At 38.5% G+C, this 21,143-nt stretch overlaps 2 protein-coding genes across 3 annotated transcripts; both read right to left on the bottom strand.

Annotated features, from left to right (window-relative positions):
• Window positions 1–8,852: 8,852 nt before the first annotated feature.
• Window positions 8,853–11,882, bottom strand: LOC121783600 (protein indeterminate-domain 7-like). 2 transcript variants are annotated; one of them, XM_042181725.1, is made up of 4 exons: window positions 11,709–11,882; window positions 11,078–11,545; window positions 10,597–10,993; window positions 8,853–9,794 (listed from the first exon to the last, which is right to left on the bottom strand). In XM_042181725.1, the coding sequence occupies exons 2-4, from the start codon at window positions 11,253–11,255 to the stop codon at window positions 9,044–9,046; spliced, it is 1,326 nt and encodes a 441-aa protein (XP_042037659.1). In that variant the 5' UTR covers window positions 11,256–11,545; window positions 11,709–11,882; the 3' UTR covers window positions 8,853–9,043. The 2 variants fall into 2 exon arrangements, with proteins under 2 accessions (XP_042037659.1, XP_042037658.1); XM_042181724.1 differs by having other exon boundaries at window positions 11,078–11,882.
• An 8,154-nt stretch (window positions 11,883–20,036) lies between these two features.
• LOC121783699 (glutaredoxin-C6-like) lies at window positions 20,037–20,688 on the bottom strand. The gene has a single exon (XM_042181846.1). The coding sequence runs from the start codon at window positions 20,650–20,652 to the stop codon at window positions 20,251–20,253; it is 402 nt and encodes a 133-aa protein (XP_042037780.1). The 5' UTR covers window positions 20,653–20,688; the 3' UTR covers window positions 20,037–20,250.
• Window positions 20,689–21,143: the final 455 nt, after the last annotated feature.

Raw genomic sequence — 21,143 nt, forward strand, 5'->3', positions numbered from 1 at the left:
GCAATTTAGTAAACATGAGCAAGCAATATAACATATTCAATCAAGCAATCTGACTGAGAACCGTTCAAAACAACATGGTAAGTCAAAATAATAAAACTCCATAATCTGAAGCAAGCAATACTAAACAAGGGCTGGTTTTAGTTTGTCGGGGCACTCCAGCACACAAGTCACTTCGTCGCATATGAAATAAATGACATTAGGTAATTAATAATGCAAAATAGTATGTACGGAACATTAATCAAGAATAGTATGATGAATTGGCAGATAAAAAGCAATTTCTATCAAAGAGGCAAGGCACAAAATCATATCTACTAGTATCTATTAGTAACAACCAATAAAGTATTAAAAGCAATGCAATTGGGCGTCTATTATTATTTTGAGGAATGTAATTAGGAATAAGGAAGCTCTAACACTACCATGCAATGTCAGACTCATAAGCAAGCAACATAACATATTTAACTAAACAATCTGACATACTAAATCTGGTTAACGGTTCAATTTGGTGGTACATTATCACTCTAAATGTGGTTGTCATCTTAACATAATCCTACACACATTTGTATTATTTCTATATATACACACATATGTGTTCGATTTCCTAGATAATAATACCAATATATAATCTATTATTGAGTTGTGAGATTATTTTAATCATAGGGGGTTAGCTATGACTAATTATCCCATGATTATCCATCTAGGATTGAATTGTGAGATTGAATCTCATGAACCAAACACACTACATATTTAATCTCAGAATACAATCTTGCAAACCGAACACATGAGTACAGTTTATGTACTAGTCCGATCCACACCTAATAAAATCATTATGATTGTTAATTGTCCTGCCCCTGTGTCTTGTTATAAAAATAATTACTATATAATTATTATTATAATTATTGGGACTATCTTGCATAAGCTCGACACGTTTGTAAAATATATCATATATGCTTCAGCTCAAATAGAATAATCTTTGATAAATGGCCAGAGCAGAATAAAAATATGCCAATATATAATATATATAGTCAATAAATTAATCAGTTTTATTGAACTTCTTCAAATAATTCATCAGCTTGCCTCTATTATTTTTATTTCCATATCTATCTATAATGCATGATCATATACAATTATAAATCACATGCTGATTAAACTTGTTTTTAGTCACATGTGTGTAGCTGTGCATATTTATTTGATGGGGTACGAACTAAACAAGCCCAACAGCAGTGACGACCCATCAGCCCAAAGCCCAAGGAAGAGTATGAGTTCGGCATTACCAAAGAGTTCGGAGGAGTTCGGCATTACCAAAGAGTTCGGCCTCAGCCTACAGCTCGGTAAAAGCCAACCAATCAAGCTCTGCTCTCAGGTCGGCATCAAGCTCTACTCTCAGATCGGCAACCAAAGCAGTTCGGTCTCAGTATTCGACCGAACAAGGAGTTAGTGGACCCATGCAGGATTTCCACAACTTCCAACACACCCACTACCACGTGGCGTCAACTCAGGCCACGATCTTAGGCCATGACCTACACGACCTCCACGACCTAGAGTGATGATGTAAGCCACGATCTTAGTTCAATGTATAAATAGAACTTAGATCTGATAGAAAAGGGTTAGAATCTCTCTAGAGAAATAATCATATAGCAAGTCTGTGTTGTAAGCTGTAATTCGCAGATCAAGCAATACAAACCTGCCCCCATTTCTCCCCGTGGACGTAGATTTACCTCAGTAAATCGAACCACGTAAAATTCTCTGTGTCGTAATTTATTTTTACGAGCATTTATCATCATCAAAAATTCGCGGAATCATCACTGGCGCCGTCTGTGGGAAACAGAGAACCAAATTTGTGATAAAGCGAATTTTTGACCATTTTTTCAACCCAAAAAATGCATACCAGATCGCAGAGTACCCGTATTCCTGCCCGTGAGAACCAGGAGGAAGCCAATCCATCCCATAGGTCGGGAAAACAGCCTAGGGATAAATCCACCACCAGTTCTCATGGTGGAGGAACAAGCCGCTCCAAAAGCCGTCACACCGAGTCTTCCCAGCAGCCCGATTTGAACGAGGCTGTCAAGCTGTTTTTGGCGGAAAAGCAGGAGGAATTCTTAACCTTCCTGCAAAAAAGCCAAAAGCAGCCGGGGACAAAAACGGCGGATTCTCCCTCTCCCTCCATACGAGACAGTCACTACCGCAGTAGTGTCATGTCTTCCAGAAGAAAGAATCCTCGGTACCGGAATCACAGGAGAACTCCATCTCCTCCATACCGAAGAAATGTCGGGTTCGCCATGTACGGAGCATTGAGGACTCCGTTCTCGGACGATATTACCCGAACTCCCCTTCCACAGAACTACCGAACTCCGTCGATAACCTATGACGGACTCGTGGATCCTCATGACTTCCTGGGACGCTATCAGTATAATATGGCGAACCAAGGTCTCAATGAGGTCCATATGTGCAAGCTGTTCCCCGAGCTGCTCATCGGGAACGCCAGAAGGTGGTTCGACAGCCTTCCTCAAGGCAGCATTAGATCCTACCGAGATCTGATGGATGCTTTCCACAGGAGGTTCTTTCAGAAAGCGGAAGCCCGAAATACTTCGGCTCAGCTGCTTTCTATACGTCAAGGTCGCGACGAAAAGATCAGCGACTTCCTGACGAGATTCCATAAGGAATGCCTACAGGTAGATAATCTCAATGATCTACTTGTCATTTCGGCATTCCAAAATGGAATCCTGCCCGGAGCTCTCTACAGAAAGCTCGTGGAGTGCGGTCCGCAAACAGCTCAAGAGATGTGGGACATTGCGGACAAGTTTTCTCGTGCCGATGAGGCAGACCGTCGAAAACGGTCTTTAGACAGCTCATCTAGAGAAGACAAAAAGAAGCCCGGTCATAGCGATCAGAGGCATCCTCGCCGAACACCTTCTCCACTAAAGGAGAGATAGCGGTCATCCGAGGTGATCGAAAAAGAGCAAGTGTGTTCGCAGATTGCGCTTAAAAGTGCCGAGCAATCAGTTCGGCACCATCAAGCATAGCAATCACAGCAGCCGGAATCAGAGGCCGGCGAAATGACCGAAGTCACACCGGAGCCGAACTCGATGGTGTACGGCACTGAAGCCGTGATTCCGGTTGAGATCGGCATATCCAGTCCCCGAACTCAATTTCTCCTCAGAAATGAATGGTGACGGACTAAGAGCCGAACTACATCTGGCCGAAGAAAGAAGAGAATTGGCCTGCATAAAAGCAGCCAAGTACAAGGAGCAAGTAGCCCGGTATTATAACCAAAGGGTGAAAAAGCTGCAATTTCAAGTGGGAGATCTCATCTTGAGAAACAACGAAGTAAGCCGAGCAGAAAAGCTGGGCGAACTCGAACCCACATGGGAAGTTCCATATCGGGTGTCAGAAGTCCTCGGCAAAGGGTCTTACAAATTGACTCACGTGTCAAGAGCACAAGTACCCCGAACATGGTACGTTTCCAACCTCAAAAAGTTCCATTTGTAAGAGACAGTCCGGTCAATGTGCTTTCTTTGGTTTGCTTGGTTTTTGTTCGTCTCTATGTGCTTTTTATTTGTCTATATGCGTCTTGTCTGTCTATGTGCGTGTCGTCTCTTACAAATGTTACTGAGGTATCTTGTTCTTCGAAGGCTGATCCCCTTCTTAGAACATATACAAGCTAAACGATTGTGAGTCAAAGCTTCTACAGAAGATACAAGACCACAATTCAGCTTAAACAAGCGGTTCGTCCGAAACGAGCTGCAACAAGCCCACGATTGTGCGTCAAAGCTTCTAAAGAGGATACAAGACCACAATTCAGCTTAAACAAGCAGTTCGTCCGAAACGAGCTGCAACAAGCCAACGATTGTGCGTCAAAGCTTCTAAAGAGGATACAAGACCACAATTCAGCTTAAACAAGCAGTTCGTCTGAAACGAGCTGCAACAAGCCCACGATTGTGTGTCAAAGCTTCTAAAGAGGATACAAGACCACAATTCTGCTTAAGAATCAAGCACTTCGTCTGAAACGAACTGCAACAAAAGTCCGATTCTCGCGATAAAACTTGCCTGAATTAGGACAAGGGAAAGTCCAATCCACGCGATAAAACTCGCCGAATTAGGACGACCAAGTTCGGTCAAAGCAGTTTACCTCATAAGACCGAGGACGACCATGTCTAGTCAAAGAGGTTTACTGCATAAGACCACTTCGGTTAACTGGGAAAGTCCGATCCACGCGATAAAACTCGCCGAATTAGGACAAGGGAAAGTTCGATCCCGGCGACAAAAATCGCCAAATTAGAACACAGACCAAAGACGAGTCCGGTCAAAGATGTTTATTTCATCAGACCAAAGACGAGTCCGGTCAAAGATGTTTATTTCATCAGACCAAAGACGAGTCCGGTCAAAGATGTTTATTTCATCAGACCAAAGACGAGTCCGGTCAAAGATGTTTATTTCATCAGACCAAAGACGAGTCCGGTCAAAGATGTTTATTTCATCAGACCAAAGACAAGTCCGGTCAAAGAAGTTTACTTCATAAGACCGAGGACAAGTACGATGAAATTTTTTCGCTAAGCTGTAAATACACAGTGTTAGAAGCGAAAACAAAAACAAAATTTCATTTTCAAATCTTGTTCGGCACACAACTCCGCTACCCTACAAAATGGCGTTACGCTATTACAAAGGACTATTCTACTGTCCAGGGTTGCTGAAGTTAAGCCACCTATCTGCAAAATCCTCTGGAAGCCGAGTTCGGTTGTTCCGAGCAGATGAAGAATAAGCAGGTCGACGAGATGCTATCCTCGACCCAACGCCTCTTCCCCGAGCTCGAGAAGTCCTAACACCTCGGCGATGAAGAGTCTCTGCAATAAGCATCTGCTGATCTTGCTCGCTCATAGTCACAACTCCTCGGCGAATTTCAGTCCGTCCCTGTCTTGACGATTCCGGTTGCTCCTGAGCCCGTTCTCGTCTTGACGTTTCCGGCTGTTCCGGAGTTCGTTGTTGGCTGGGAGTAGGATTTTGAACAAGGGAACCAGAGGTTTGATCTGGAGTGCGAGCATCTGTTGGCGCGATATGCCGAAGGAATCTTTCTATGGAGGGGCGCCGAGAAAGAACAATGTTGTACCGAGAAGCCCAGCGCCGCAATGATGTCACGACTTGTTGGCAAGCCGAGCTCTCCAGCGCATTGTTCCTCCGGAGTACATTATATTCCTCCCACAGTTCGTCAACTCGACTCTGAACATCTGATATGGTCATTCCCCCGCGCACACGGATGTAATCCTCGTACGCAGTCCTCTCAGCAATGGTCGTATTCAGCTCGGCCTCCAGATCATTCTTATCGGACTCTAAGTCCTTATTATCGGCCTCCAGCTTCACTAAACGAGCCAGAAGCTCGTCATTCTTCGTCTGATCGGCTATAGCTCTTTTCTCAGCTTCGTCTAAAGCCGAAGAGTACAGCCGTTTCCAGTGAAGTATCTCCAGCTCCTTGAGAGTTAAGAATACAAAGCAGCTACGTCAGTTCGGCATTTCAGCTTACCGAGCAGGTAGTAAACCACAACAGGAGTAAGAGAGTACGAAAGGCTAAACGAAGACACGAGCAGAAAGAAGAATTTTTTCATTCATAAGAAAAAAAAAAATTTTTCTATACAAGGAGGGCTTCAAGGCCATTTTACATAAAGGAAGAAACTAAACTAAGAGAAGGGAGACGAAATCATACTTCGCTAGCTTCGTCTCCACCTTCTCGGTGAGGTTCAGCTTCCTTCTCTGCTTCAGCTTCAGCCTCTGCCTCCTTGCTCTCCCCAGCCTGCTCGGCGCCACCGTAGCCGATCTGCTGCGTCTCCTGATCGGCTTCCTTCTCCGGATGCCCGGCTCGCTCGACTTCGGCCTCCCGCTCCAGCGGCTCGCCCTCACCCTCTCCGTTGTAAGTCGAAGCGGGTGAAACGGGTCCCACGGAGGCAAAGATAGCCTCCAGGTTCTCGTCCCGATCAGCTCGACAACTCCGGACTCGGTCTGCAGAAAGCAGGACCGAGGATGAAGCGAGCTCCTCAAGGAGCGGCAGATTCTGAAGCCGAGCTGCTATCTCTCGGCTGTACAGAGGCAGCACGACGTCGGCCCCCTGCTCGCCCTTATCGGCAATTAGCCTTACCAGACTACCGACAAAAGCCGAGAACTGGCTACTCAAAAAGAGTTTCTCCGTGTAAACACGGAGAGCCTCCCCCTGGGCAACCACGGCGGCAGCATCACTCCGTTTCGTCTGCTCTCGCTGGATGACGAGCTGGTTTTTGGCAAACTGAGCTTCATCCTGGGCCGAAATCCTAGCAGCTCTGGCTTTCTCAAAGTTTGCCTCGGCCTGCTCGGCCCGGTGACAAGCAGCCGCCAATTTCCTCTGCATCTCAGCATAGTCGTTGGACGCTTTGGAGAGTTCGACGGCGACGAGCTTGGAGAGCATATCGTTCCTCTGAAAATGGATAAGGAAAAAAGTCAACAGAGGGCACCAAAAATACAGGACAGAAGCCAAGCCAAAGAATCAAGAAGACAATTCACCTCGGCGAAGTCCGTGGGCCATAAAAATGGCTCACAGATATGCTCCGAAGGAGGCGCCAAGACCACGTCTTTCTCTGGCGCTCTCGGGGGCTTCTGGGTCCTCCCCTTCCTACTTGCCGAAGTCGACTCCGGCTTCTTTGGACCCGAAGAGGTCTTTTGCCTCTTCGGATTCTTCTCGGCATCAGGCGCCGAGCTGGTAGCCTTCTCTTTCTCCGGCTCCTCAAGCTCGGAGGACTTTCGGATAGCCTTATTCAGCATGAACACTGCCAAAAAGCAAGAAAACAAGGTTAGTTTTCTTCGTTAAAGCAGTAGAGCATAAAGATAAAGAGAAATCCTCACCCTCGGCCTCTTCGTCCGAAGACGAGATATTGAACACGAGGTCGCCCTTGACGAGCTCAGTTTCCGAATACTGTTTCCTAATCATAGGAATCTTATTGAGCTCGCCCTCGAGCTCGGCCAACGGTTCTAACCGAGGATGGGGAATCACGGACTTCGGCCTTCTCCAAGGAAAGCCCGGAGCCGAAGTCCTATTATAAAAAAAGAAACGGTTTTGCCATTTCGGCCACTTGGTTTTGCAGAAGGCCCTAAAAGGCTGTAAGGGGATCAAGTAAAACCAAGATCCCTTCCTTTTAAACTGGAAAAAATTAAGGATTGCCCTCAGAGACAGATCCTTATCTAGCCTACGCAGTTCGGCAGCAAAAGCCGATAAGTGCCTCCAAGAGTTCGGAGTCACCTGACCTAAAGGGAGTTGAAAAAAATCAAGAAGCTCTACAAAAGGTGGGGGAAGAGGAAAACGAAGCCCGCATTCTAAGCAGGCTTCGTAAACGGTGGCATAACCCTCCGGCGGGTCGTTAGCCCTATGATCATCGTCGGGAACCACCGCCTTCCCCCCAGGTAAAAAATATTTCTCGTGAAGGGATATCACAGTATCCTTACTCAAGATACTGTGAAAATACTCTACGGTCTTCTCCCCGGATTCTTTCCGGCTAGAAGACCCCTTATCCCCTTTCCTACCGCTACCCGACACCGAAGAAGAAGAAGAAGACATTTTTCTTACTTTTTGAAAGTGAAGAAAGTCTGAAGAAGCTCTTGAAAGCGGAAGAAAATTTCTCGAGAAAGAGAGAGTATAGAAGACGCAACAGCAAAGGTGTTCAAATGAGGAAGAAAGAGCATATTTATCAGATTCGGCGAAGATTTCAAAATCGTCGCACCGTTTCGAATCCCACCTTTTCAGGATTCAACGGCCGGATTTTACTGTCGCATTTAATGCAGTCACATGCAAGGCACGTCCCCTGACGTCAGCCTCCCCCGTACCTTTATCCAGAATGCCGAAGTGACTCGCTTCGCCGAAGTGATTCACTTCGTCTTTCGGGGGGGGGTAGTGATGGGGTACGAACTAAACAAGCCCAACAGCAGTGACGGCCCATCAGCCCAAAGCCCAAGGAAGAGTATGAGTTCGGCATTACCAAAGAGTTCGGAGGAGTTCGGCATTACCAAAGAGTTCGGCCTCAGCCTACAGCTCGGTAAAAGCCAACCAATCAAGCTCTGCTCTCAGGTCGGCATCAAGCTCTACTCTCAGATCGGCAACCAAAGCAGTTCGGTCTCAGTATTCGACCGAACAAGGAGTTAGTGGACCCATGCAGGATTTCCACAACTTCCAACACACCCACTACCACGTGGCGTCAACTCAGGCCACGATCTTAGGCCATGACCTACACGACCTCCACGACCTAGAGTGATGATGTAAGCCACGATCTTAGTTCAATGTATAAATAGAACTTAGATCTGATAGAAAAGGGTTAGAATCTCTCTAGAGAAATAATCATATAGCAAGTCTGTGTTGTAAGCTGTAATTCGCAGATCAAGCAATACAAACCTGCCCCCATTTCTCCCCGTGGACGTAGATTTACCTCAGTAAATCGAACCACGTAAAATTCTCTGTGTCGTAATTTATTTTTACGAGCATTTATCATCATCAAAAATTCGCGGAATCATCATTATTCATATGGAAACATCATCCCATATAATATATATGTAGCTAACACCATATTATAATAGAAAAATGGTTACAAAAATTTTATGATAATACGAAAATTCGCGTGACGATCATATACACAATAAAAAGGTATAATTAAAAATAATAAGGTACAATCATATGGAAATGCAACTATTTAATATTCTGTCTCTGCATATAGAGATCAAAAAATAAGGGAATTAAATTAATACCAAATTCGTATATACAAACAATTTCAACTTGAAGATTAAAAAACAACTAAGCCTAATTAAGATTCAAGCGCGCACACACAAAATACTATACTACTAACATATATATATATCGTCGATCAAAACAAGTCCATATAAATTGCAATAAACAAAAAACAAACATGTTTAACTATCTCTTCTTAGAGTAATTTCCAAAATTCAAACAAATCAACACAACAAAAACATCAAAACTAAACCAACCAAAATCCCTCCCTAAAAAAAGGGACACACGAAAACAATAGTACAAAATCCAAATCATTGATCAACTTTGCCATGGCCCTTGATTTTGATGATCAAACGACGTCGTCGAACTCCCCATTTGATCAAGCCCAGCCATATTGCTAAAATCCCTATGTGGGAACGCCCTCAACCCTAAAAAATCCCTCGTCATCCCGTCTTCGCCGCCTCGTCCGCCCCCGGCCACGATCGCGCCACCGCCCTCTCTCCTCGACCCCAAAAAACCCCCATCTTGTTGAAAGCTCTCCAAATTCCTCTTCCCATTGAACATCCCATTGAAATTATCATCAAACCCTTGAAACCCGCTCGTCGTGGTGGCCGCCATCGCCATATTCTCGTACGCGGCCGCAAACTCGTCACGAGGTGCCAGGGCCGCGGACGAGGCTGCAGTGAATCCTTGTCCGCCGCCCATTTGATGATGGGGCCGGGCCGCGAGGATAGTCTGATCCTCGTGATCCGATCCCAAGTAGGGCATTTTCCCTCTCATTGCAACCCCCATTTGCGCCGCCTTCTGGAGCAGGGCCGTCGCTGACATCAGCGATGGCGCTGCAGCCGAGAAGGCGAGGCTGGGGGTTTCGGGGAAGGGGTTTTCGGGGACGGAGAGCCACGGAGGGAGGGTGAAATTTAGGGTTTCTTGCTTGAGTTGGGGGAAATTAGGGTTTTGGAAGGGGTGGATTTGGGGGTGGGGGTGGTTAGGGCCTGTTTGGGGGATGGTTCTTGAGCTCTCTTCGGCTAAGGCGTCGCAGAAGGCTCTGTGCGTGATGAAACTGTCGCGCCTGTGAAGAATACAAACAAATGAAAACAAACAAGGCGCTAAACAACAAATGGAACAAAACGAGAACTAGAGAGAGAGAGTAGTAGTCATCATAATTTATCTCTCTCTCTCCAAATACAAATAGTACTACACTGTTTTGCAGTCATCATAATTTATCTCCAACAAAAGAGAAAACAACTCTGCTTGCTTTCTTGCTTGTTGCTGCTACGTGCATGTGTGTTTTCTCTCTCTAGCTTTCTCTCACACACACAACACGCATTGATTCAGAAAAATCGTCAACTCCTTTGTGTTTCAGCTATCATTTTTTAGCAGCAATTTGCTTTTGTAGCAGAAAAGTAGCCATGGATTAGTTTTGCTTTACTCTCCCAACCCCCACACCCCACCCTATCAAAAAATTGTTTTTTTTTTATTTCACAAAATAAAAATTATCCAAATTTTAAAAATTATACTAATAATTAAATAATACTCCCTTTGTCCCAACTAAGTTGAGTCACTTCTTTTTTGCACTCGTTTTGAAAAAATCATAAAAAATAATTAGAATAGATATATAATAAAGTACAAACAAAAATAATGTAGATAAGACATTCTCTATATTATTCTCACTTTTAATTTACTATATATTCACTTTAACTATTTATTCAAAACGAGTGAAAAAAAAGTGACTTAACTTAGTTGGGACACATAAGTACTATTTGAGAATTAATTATAATTATTAATTTATAAATTGATTAAAAAAGTGTGTTGCGAGGTCAGTCATAATGTGGCCGCATAGATTTATCGAAATAATAATTAATCTAGATTACCTGGAAAAGAGGGTACCGCAATCGCATCGGTACTCACGGGTGCCGCATATCTTGGAATGGGCCTTCCAATCGGATTGGACAGCGTACCGCTTCGAGCATTTCTCGCACTTCCACTTCTTCTCGCCGTGCTTCCTAAAGAAATGCTTCTTTATCCCAGTCAAGTCCCCCAGGGCCCGAGCCGCGTCATGATGGACGCAGCTCGGCTCGGGGCAAACATACACCTTTTTCCTCACTACATCTTTACTGCTCTGCTTGAGCTTCCAAGGCAAGTTGTGGCCCCGCCGGTGCAGCTGCAGGTTCTGCTCCCGTTGGAAGCCCTTGTTGCAGATCTCGCACAAGAACCGGTTCGTCGCCATCAGCGCGTGTGGCGACAGCGCCACCACCTCCGCGTCCGGATCTAAAATTTTTCGATCCGGATGCTAAATTCACTATAATTATTCTAAATAAAAATTAAAAAAAAGTTATGAGAGATTTATTGTACCTGGATTGCCAGGTAGGTTTCTTCTCCTCTTGTTGGGAGGAGGCTGTGATGGGTTGTACATATGCTGCTGTGGGATTGTACCTCCAACCATTTCATTACCATTTGAGCTTGAATTGATGCTTGCTTCATTCGATATCGCCGAAGTTAAATTCGACAAAGAATCATTGCCTTGTAACATTTTTTTTATTCCTTCCTAAATATTTTTTTAAAAATTTTTGTGGTGTATGTGAATCTAAAAGGGCTACTACTACTACCTCTACCTTTTAAAGAGTCAAGAAAATTCAGCTTTTCTTTTTCAATGATTTCGAAAGTGGCAATGATCAAATATTATCTGGAGATTAAAGAAAACCCTAAATTGGGGAAAAAAAGTTTCACAAAAAGTGATGAAACCTATTACACAAAGGTCAATCAAAAAGCTTTCATCACTCCAAATTCATCATGCCTCTCTTCTTCTTCAATTCACAAACCCTAGAAAGAGATGGAAATAGCAAATAAAATCATCAAATTAAAATCAACACACACACATAGAAACTGAGGCAAGACTCATGTATGTGTGTATATATACGTTTTCGTGTGTGTAATTGTGTATATATATATTAGAAATGATAGAAAAAGGGTAAAAAAATAGTACTATGAAATTGGTAGAGCTCCAAAATTCCAAAAGCTTTTACAATAAAAACATCGACTGTTGCTGAGAACAACAAGATTCGAAAGAAGCCATACATATGAAAACAGTAGAGAGAGAGAGAGAGAGAGAGAGAGGGTGTGGATGAGAAGGTATCTTTTATTTCTTCATCTCTACATCGAAAAAAACCATCGGCCTATTAAGACAACAGGCATTTCATACGTTTCACTTTGTCTTATCCTTTGTTTTCTTTTCCTCCTTCAATAATTGTAGTTTCTAAGCAATTAACTAAAAATGACTTCAATTATTTTACTGCTGATATTACAAAAAGTGGCTGTTTTTTATTCAGTGACACTGTATATTTTTGTGGTAATAATTAGTGAATTTGACCCTCTTGATTTGATAGAATTAATTAGCAATTAATTATGTTTTCTACGTAGAATTAATGGGTGGATTAACTAATTATTCCAAGTAGGATCTGAGGGTACATGTACTCACGGAAATGTGTAATAAATATTCTTTCCTACTCAACTATCGATGAAACCATAAAAGATCAATTTAATAAAAATGAAAAGGTAATTAATATCACACACAAACATAAATTAATAATATATGAGTTAAATAATTAAACTATATTTAATAATAAAAACAAACATTAATATTATCCCCGTATAAAGTGAACCAAACCACCCGATAGTAGCGAACGCAAAAAAAATTTCTTTCTCGGGTGCTAATGACCAAACACTTCTCAATGTTTGGCACTGCCACTCGATAATGAGTTTAGGCCAAAAAATAAATGTGGATATAGAGTGCATCGACATAATTGTTAATCACGCTCGATTGACTCGGCTAATATTCGAACAAATCCATACTTAATTTTGGATAACTACATTAAATTTGAATGAATCTGTAACAGTAGGCATCATCATTTTTCAAAATGTATTGCAAATTCCTATTTAAGAGAGTTTGTCAGGTTACTTTCATTTTAGGATGTTGTCACATTCTTGTTTCAGTAAAAATAATTCTCCTAAATTTATGATTCCGTTTTTATAGGTTTATTTTCGTACAATTTGTGTTTTTTGGAACTAATGATTGAGAGTTAGTGCACGTCGTTATTATATGGACTGAAACTTTCATTATTCAAAATTTATTACATATGGTTGGAAGTTAAATTTATTTTCCACTTTTCATCATGAAATAGTAGTACTAGTAAAGAAGGAGAAGTAATTTTGGACGCCAATATTATATATTCCCCTTTTTTATGATAAGTTTTTTTTTTTGGGAGTTTAGAGGCATGTGATAACATGGAAGAATTTGTGACAATATTTGTCTCTGTACACGCGTACACATGTACAAACCCATAAACATATAAAACATAAAATAAATAAGAATACTATATATTTCATTTTTTAATTTTCTTTTCTTATATATCTCATGAATTATAATTATAATCATCAAATTTACGAATTGCATAAAGATACTGTTTTTAATTATAAGAGTACACACTATTGAAAGTTTATTTTATTAGCAAATTATATTCTTAATATTGTTCACTTTATAAGTAAATATATTTAATTAGATAAACAATCACTTCCGACGTGTGATATTTAGGTAGACATATCAAATTAAATAAAAGGTGATAAAAAAATAAAGGGGAGTGGGTTTGATGAAAATGCCAATTTAAGTACCAAACAAAAGAACGTGACTTGCTATGGAGCGATGCTGCCTCTGCTAAATCATGTTCTCAATAACTTGAAAATATGAATATATTCTCTTAGGATTAAATAAATTATAGATTTATGTAAGTTTTCATTTGTCATTTTACTTGCAGCAATCCACGCCTTATTATTTTATTTTATTTTACGCATTTTCCAACTACTAGTATTTGTTACGCGTGTGGGCCCATAATTATAATTTAATCACCAATTTGTAATGTTTGGCTAATCTTTATACAGTTTTTTATTTATTGATAAAATCTTATAAGATTAGAATCACAGTCCATCAACACATTGAAGTTTATAATACATGGTAATACTCATAAAAATTAAGGTGTGCATAAATTTCATTTTTTGCGGTTGCACTCCAAAAAAGAATGAACATTATAATATTTTAATAAATACATATGTTTTGAACCTAAAATTAATAAGTTCGTTCCTTCTGTTATATTCTTTGGCTCACCACTGTTTTGGTTTGAGCATTTTAGCTTATAAAAACGAATGTCTTTCATAGACTATATCAATAAGCAATTATTCTAATATCCAATTACGCCCAATGAAGAATTTGTACCACAAAAACTAGCATAAAACTACTCCTTTCTCCTCAATTTGAATCGTAAAAATTCACCACGAAAAGAAATTAAAATTGAACTAAAGTTCTAAATTGGCCGCTCCATACCCAAACAAAACCGGCTCTAACAATTAGATAATTTTAAATCAAAAAGATTTAGTTCTCAAATCGAGATATGACAATTGAAAGTAGCAAGAAAAAAGAAATTTACGAAGGTAAGCATTTATATATAGTCTTAAATTGAATGCGGCATATCCGAACATAAAAACACTTAGGTGACGTTCGGTTGTCATGCCTAATATCATGAGACTATTCATCTAGGATTAAGTTGTGGGATTATTTTAGTTGGAGGGGGGGGTATGACTAATTATCATGAGACTATCCATCTAGGATTAAGTTGAAGGGTTCGATCTTATGAACCAAACATGATACATATTTAATAATGAGATTTAATCTTGGCAACTGAACACCCCTTACTATATAAAAAAAATCAACGGAGACAAAAAAAAAGGACAAATTATGACCCTCACGGTTTAATCATGCCTGAAAAGAAAAATCAATTTGAAGGCATTAATATACATCATCGATGAAAAATAGAAATACATTTTTTAGGAGCCAAAAAATCTTAACCCTATAAAAAAAAGACTTGATTTAAATGATAGGAAATTGAGATAATCCGAATCGAAAATGCCAAATATTTCTCAATCCATCCATCCTAATCAGTTTTGGGCTTGGACCACTATGTCATGGACCACAACCCTTATAAATCACCATAATAATAATAATAATCAATCCATTTATATTTTTTGTATGTGAATGAATTCAATAATATTCAAAATAGGCGGAATTTTATTAGACCCGGTTTTAATCCAAAACCTGAAATTAATTGATGATAAACATACTACGGGTGTGTGTATTTATTGAAGGGAAAATAATTAATATTATATATACTTGCTCAGAAATTGAAAATGTATTGTAGTATTTTTTTTTATATTGTAAATCATCACTAGATTTCAATTGGGCCATTCTGGCCCAGCTAAACCCAGATCCAATATTTTAAATAAATTTAAACTTTCATTTACGAAACTTTAATAATTCAAGGCCCAAATAAACTGCAACGGGTTCAGTTGTTTGGGGGCCCATCAAAGCCTGGTCATTTTATCAAATAACTCTCCTACAAATTCATTTTCCTTAGTTTATACATCAAATATAATGTGTTTTTTTTACAACTTATTTCACGAGTTTACATATTATTTCAGTTGAAGGTTTGTTTATATTGTATGTTCTTTAACGTGCAGGGATACTTTGGTGACCAAAATAAAACTAAATTTTAAAGTGGATTTTTTTTCGAAATAATAAAAATCTGTACAATATCTTATTGCCAACTTTAAATAGCCTTATTTAATATGATACCCAATATTCATAAGTAGGGTACAAATTAAATTATTCTCTTCCAATTTAGTTTACATTTTAAAATATCACATGATGGAATCCAAACTCAAGGTCACATGCATATGATATCATCTCTACGAAAATGGAATGACTTTTAAAATTAAAGTCCTTTACAATCACAGACCTTAAAAGCATAGAATAATTATAATCATGGGAGTATTTATGGAATTCCTCATTTTTCACCGTGAATAAAATGTAAAGTTCATGGTTAGTTACTTCTGTTTAAAATCCTAAAAAAAGTGTGTGTGAAAAGGAAAAATAACATGTACATATTAGAAGAAAATATAGGAGGTGTATGATTGCAAAATAAATAATTCAGGAGAGGGAGGTCCTAGCTGGTGAAGCTTTTATGTGATGCATCATTATATCATAGAACACTTTTTTCAATAAAATTACTATGCTAAAAAGCATGCTTTTATAATATTTTATTTTGCCCCCCAAAACATTTCAATTTTGTGTGAAGATTTCACAGCCATAAGATGGCTAGTGCAGCATTAAAGAAATGTGGTTAATGAGTTCATGATGAAATAGTTGCAAGTAAACATGGACCAATTAGACAAAGCTTAGGAGGGAAAATAAATAAATAAATAAATAAATAAATATATAAATAATGGAATACATAATTGTAAAGATAGACAAAAGCAAGCATGACTTCAGCTCTTACAAAGAAGCTTTTTTTAGGACTTTAGACTTAGTTGGAGACAAAGAGTGTGCCAAACACCAAATATAAGAAATGCCCTTTTATTATAAGGGGGATGCATTACCTCATTTCGAGTTTAGAATTTTAAGATAAATAATTTTCTTATATTTCGTTGTGACGATGTGATTTTTTGTGACGATGTTGTGCTAGTGAATAATTTTTTTTTTGGTATATAGGATTAAACCATTTTGTGCTTCTATGTGTGTGTGTCTACTATTGAAATATTGTATATCAAGTTAATTACGATATTATATATAAACATCGATTATTTATTTGTAACTTAATTCATGCCTCTACGAATATAAGAAAAGTTGTAGTAGAATATTGCATTGCATGACGGGAGTGTTACAATATGGAAAAAAAAGAATGGACTTTTTTTAAAGTTATCATGGTTTCGGATATTTCAAAAGAATATACGGAGTACTTATAAATTTTTAAAGAGTCAATATTAATTTTTCTACTCAATATCTTTCAAAACGAAACAAATTGAACTTGAAAAAAATATACTTCCACCGTCCCATAATAAGAGTCACACGTTGCCATTTGGTCCGTCCCACAATAAGAGTCACACTTCATTTTTACCATAAATAGTAAGTAGGTATCATATTCCACTAACTCACTTTACTCACATTTTATTATAAAACCAATATGAAAAAGTGAGTCTCATATTCCATTAACTTTTCCAACTCACTATTATTTACATTTCTTAAAACGCGTGCCCACAATAAGAGTGACTCCTATTGTGGGACGGAGGGAGTATTACTATTAAGAATATTTCCATTAACTGATATTATCCGGTTTAATTTACTTATCCAATTAAAAGCTAGTACCATTTTTTAGATTTGTGTTTATAAATATCAAAATAAATTATATGTAGGTGGATTTTAAGACAAATAAAATCAATTGAATGCCCTATTTATCACTTCTAGCTACACCTGCTAAATTCCTCTATAGTGACACAAGACTGTCCTATTACACACAAATTATCAAATGAAAGTTAGTCATTTAAAAGAAGTTATTTTTATTGAATAATATTGCAAGATTTTGAGATTAAGATTCTCTTGACTCTTGAGGGGTGCATAGTGAAAGATTCTAAATGGGCCCTTTTTAATATTTGTGCTTTGGTGCCCACAAATGGTAGCCATGTGTGATTCCATTTCCATAAAAATAAACACCATATAATTATTAATCTATTTGCCTTTTTATTATAGTACTCCTACTTATTTGTTTTTTGGATTCTTGGGCTTGGTTCATACACCATCAACTGTATACAAACAGTATTAATGATGGTTTTTGCTATTGCAATTCCACAATCACTTGTCTTCTCCAACCCCAGTGGAAAAAGGGCAACTTCAAATAAATATAATAGTAGCTAGTATTATATATATAAAAAAAATTGGAGTCTTTAATCATACTAATTGGTCGCTCTCTTAAAAATAGTTTTTTTAAAAAAAATTTGTGCGTTAACAAAAAATAATCTATTTCTCTACTAACAATAATTTTTTTAGATATTACTGATTAAACTATGCTATACTACTTTGCAATATTGAGTATTATACCTTTCATTGATTATAATTTATTTTAGTTACAAGTATTTATGTAATTGCAAAACATACTCCGTGTGAGGTTTACTGTTTATATATATAAGGGTTGCGTCCTCTCTCATAATTAGTCAGAATGTATAAATCAATTAGTTTATTGTAAAATATTGATTTAATTTGCTTTTATTATAATAGAGCATACAGTGGGTTCACTCATCTCTTCCTTCTATAATGGACTTTAACGAAACAGCAAACCTTCTTTTTTCCTAAATTGGGAAAGATATTTTAAAGTGGGTTTGGCCTTCATGACCTTGATTACTTCCATTTCTGAATTAAATATACTTAATTTGATTAGTGTAATGAGTAATTAAGTCATTAAGTGGGAGGTGAAGACTATAATTTTAGATTTCATTATCAATCGACCATACATGATTCTTGTTAAAGAAGAATAAATAAATAAAGTATATTAGCATCACCTCGATGTCATACAGGAATAAATTCAACTTTATTCACCACCACATATTGAGAATATTCAACAATTTGGATTTCTATATCAACTCTAGTTGTTAACAAATTGCAAAATGGAAACATCACTTTGATTAATGACCGAAGAAAATGCTGACAAAATATTTTTATATAAATAAATGTCCCAATGAATGATTAATCTTTGTGAAGTAGTACAATTTACAACTATAAATACGAAAATACAAAAAAAAAAATTTGGTTTATTATGCCCCAACTTATATTACGCAATCAACTCGCCCAAAAATATCAATCAAACTTTATATTAAAGAATGTACATTTCAAGCAAAATAATTGTTCAATAAGACAAGACATCCCATGATGAGGAGGAAAAAGATCAAGCATCAAAGGTCATTTCATGTATATATATAGAGACCAATAATTATTTCATTAGTTTCTTTATTGTTTCAATTTTTCTCTTTTAGAATGTATGGACCTATTATTTCTGAAAATTCATTTATAGTGTAAATGTTGTACTACAACACATAGTAACATTAAAATCTATAATTTCCTATGACGACATTCATGTCTCAGGCAAGAAAACACCAAAATATAATGAGAATATTTGTCACATTGCAGCGAAAAGGCGATTCCATCGCCTTGGCTGCCCACATCATGTGAGGGTTCAATCAGGGTACGCAGTAGTCCGTTAATATAATGAGAGTACTTGTCACATTGCAGCAAAAAGGCGATTTCATCGCCTTGGTGGCCCACATCATGTGAGGGTTCAATCAGGGTACGCAGTAGCCCGTTAAGGGGGAGGCCTTAACGCACTGGCTGCCAGAAGCTCATCTTCCAAGGTCTCACACTTGTGAGTGAGAGAGGGAAGTAACTACACGACAGCAGTGAGATTCGAACTCAGACTCATTGCAGCAAGATCTGCCGCTCCATTGCCGACTGCGGTACGCCCTTGGGGGCAAATAATAAAGAGAGTATTTGTCACATCGTTGGTCGTGTAGTAGCTTTCGTATTTTTACTAAAGTTCATGGAATCATTTTTTTTTATAGTAATTCAAAAATAGTTATTTATTTTCTGCCTATCTAATTTCCCTCTCATTGTTCACCGTTGTCAAGATTCTATTTGAGTTTGCTACATTTGTTGTATTTTTTCCTTTTTTAATTTTTTTCCCTCCTCTTATTCACATCGCATTTGTGTTGGACATTTGCCACATTCTAAATCAAGAAAGATTTAGCAAATTTTATTTCTAAACTATACAAATAAACATAAAAACAAATGTAACAAATCAACATTTCCATAACTTTAAACAACAAACAAACAAAATTAACGTAAAATGGTACTCCAAAATTTTGATATTTATAAAAATCTAACGACTGTAAATATAAAAATAAACGAAAAAGCGAAGAAAAGGGAGAAGTAGACGAGCATAATAAATCAGTGATTGAGGTTAAGAGTAGCAAAGAAAGATCCAGTGGATGCCAACCATTTGTAGGCAAAATAAAAACTCTTTAAAAAAATAAGTAACAATTGTTTGCTAGTCAAAAGTGGTTTAATTGCAATGGAGCACAAACATAGTGAATCTATGAAGAAAATTCCGTTCCCAAATTCGTCCAAGAATAATTTCCAAGAACTATAATAACAACACTAGAGAATATTCCTCCACAATAATTGGGATATTCATGAGTTTACACACTTTAACATTAGCAAATAATCATTTCCCAATAGTATTTTATTTCATCTAATAATAATAAAAATAATAATGTGTACATATACAAAATCAAAATCACATTCATGTGTACATGATTCCATGTCCATTTCTTTAATCTTGATTCTTTGACCAATGCAACTCAATAATCAAAATCAATCAACATCGAATAACAATAACTCTTGCAAATTTCTCCATTGAAAGTAGATAGTCATAATCACAATTACCAACACTAATTCACAAGCTTACAAAACCCCAAATCACAATACAATCTTATTTCCCCTAATTACCATCTAGAAATACTGTAGCAGCAGTAGCAGTAGTAAATAAAAATGATATATGATTCTTCTTATAATTAAAAAAGCAAAAAATAATTAATCAAAGCTAATTAATTAGGAGGTGATGATTTTTGAGGGCACCAACTTGGACAAGCTTAGGCACGAGATTGTTGCTCAAGTGAAGGGCGACGAGGCTCTCGAGGCCGCCGACGGGGGCGGCGCCGATGTAGAGGTCGGGGGCGGGGCGGGGGGAGAGGGCGGCGATCTCGTCGTCGTCCAATTCGATGACGGTGGGGTGGACGCCGACGGTGGAGAGGAGGCGCTTCATGACGTGGCACATGCAGCAGGAGGGGCGGCTGAAGATGATCACCGGATTCTCCGCGATCAGCCGCTGGATTCGCGTCTCCGCCGATTCGGCCACGTCGATGGCGAGGGGGGAGGCGGCGGAGGGGGTCAGCTCGAGGCGGACGCCGCCGTCGGAGAGGAGGCCGTGCCGGAGGCCTTGCATCGTCGATATATAATTTGTTTGAGAGAGAGAGGTGTTGATGAGAGAGAGACAGAGGGGCATTTGGGGGTTACTATATACCCCCAAAAAAAAAATTGAGGGGGTGGGGTGGGGTGGGGTGGGGTTGGGTGGGGTGGGGGTGATAAAGTTGCAAATAAGTACTCCACATTAATTGAGTTTTGGATTATTTAGAATTGAAATTTAATTTCGAGTTTTGGATTATTTAGAATTGAAATTTGTTTTCTACTGATAGTCCATTTGTGTATGAAAACAAAGTCGAACTTTAGGACGGTACGAGTTTTAATGCGTTGTGCTGATTCATAAATTGAGTTTTGGATTATTTAGAATTGAGTTTTATTTTCTACTAATAGTCCCTTTATGTCTAAAAATATAGACTGCAATTTGGAATGATACAAATTTTAACGTGTAATAGTAAATTATAAAGTATAAAAATAAAAATAATAAATGAATAAAGTATTAGAGATAAAGAGAAA

The sequence above is a fragment of the Salvia splendens genome, chromosome 21, assembly GCF_004379255.2.
Source record: "Salvia splendens isolate huo1 chromosome 21, SspV2, whole genome shotgun sequence".
NCBI lineage: Eukaryota > Viridiplantae > Streptophyta > Magnoliopsida > Lamiales > Lamiaceae > Salvia > Salvia splendens.

What these genes read in the sequence shown, in the direction of transcription:
- LOC121783600 (XM_042181725.1), bottom strand. Translation starts at nt 11,255, where the DNA reads ATGTTACAAGGCAATGATTCTTTGTCGAATTTAACTTCGGCGATATCG. An exon ending in AAACCTACCTGGCAATCCAG is followed by an intron (nt 10,994 to 11,077) that starts GTACAATAAATC and finishes GAAAAATTTTAG; the next exon opens with ATCCGGACGCGGAGGTGGTG. An exon ending in TGCGGTACCCTCTTTTCCAG is followed by an intron (nt 9,795 to 10,596) that starts GTAATCTAGATT and finishes TATTCTTCACAG; the next exon opens with GCGCGACAGTTTCATCACGC.
- LOC121783699 (XM_042181846.1), bottom strand. Translation starts at nt 20,652, where the DNA reads ATGCAAGGCCTCCGGCACGGCCTCCTCTCCGACGGCGGCGTCCGCCTC.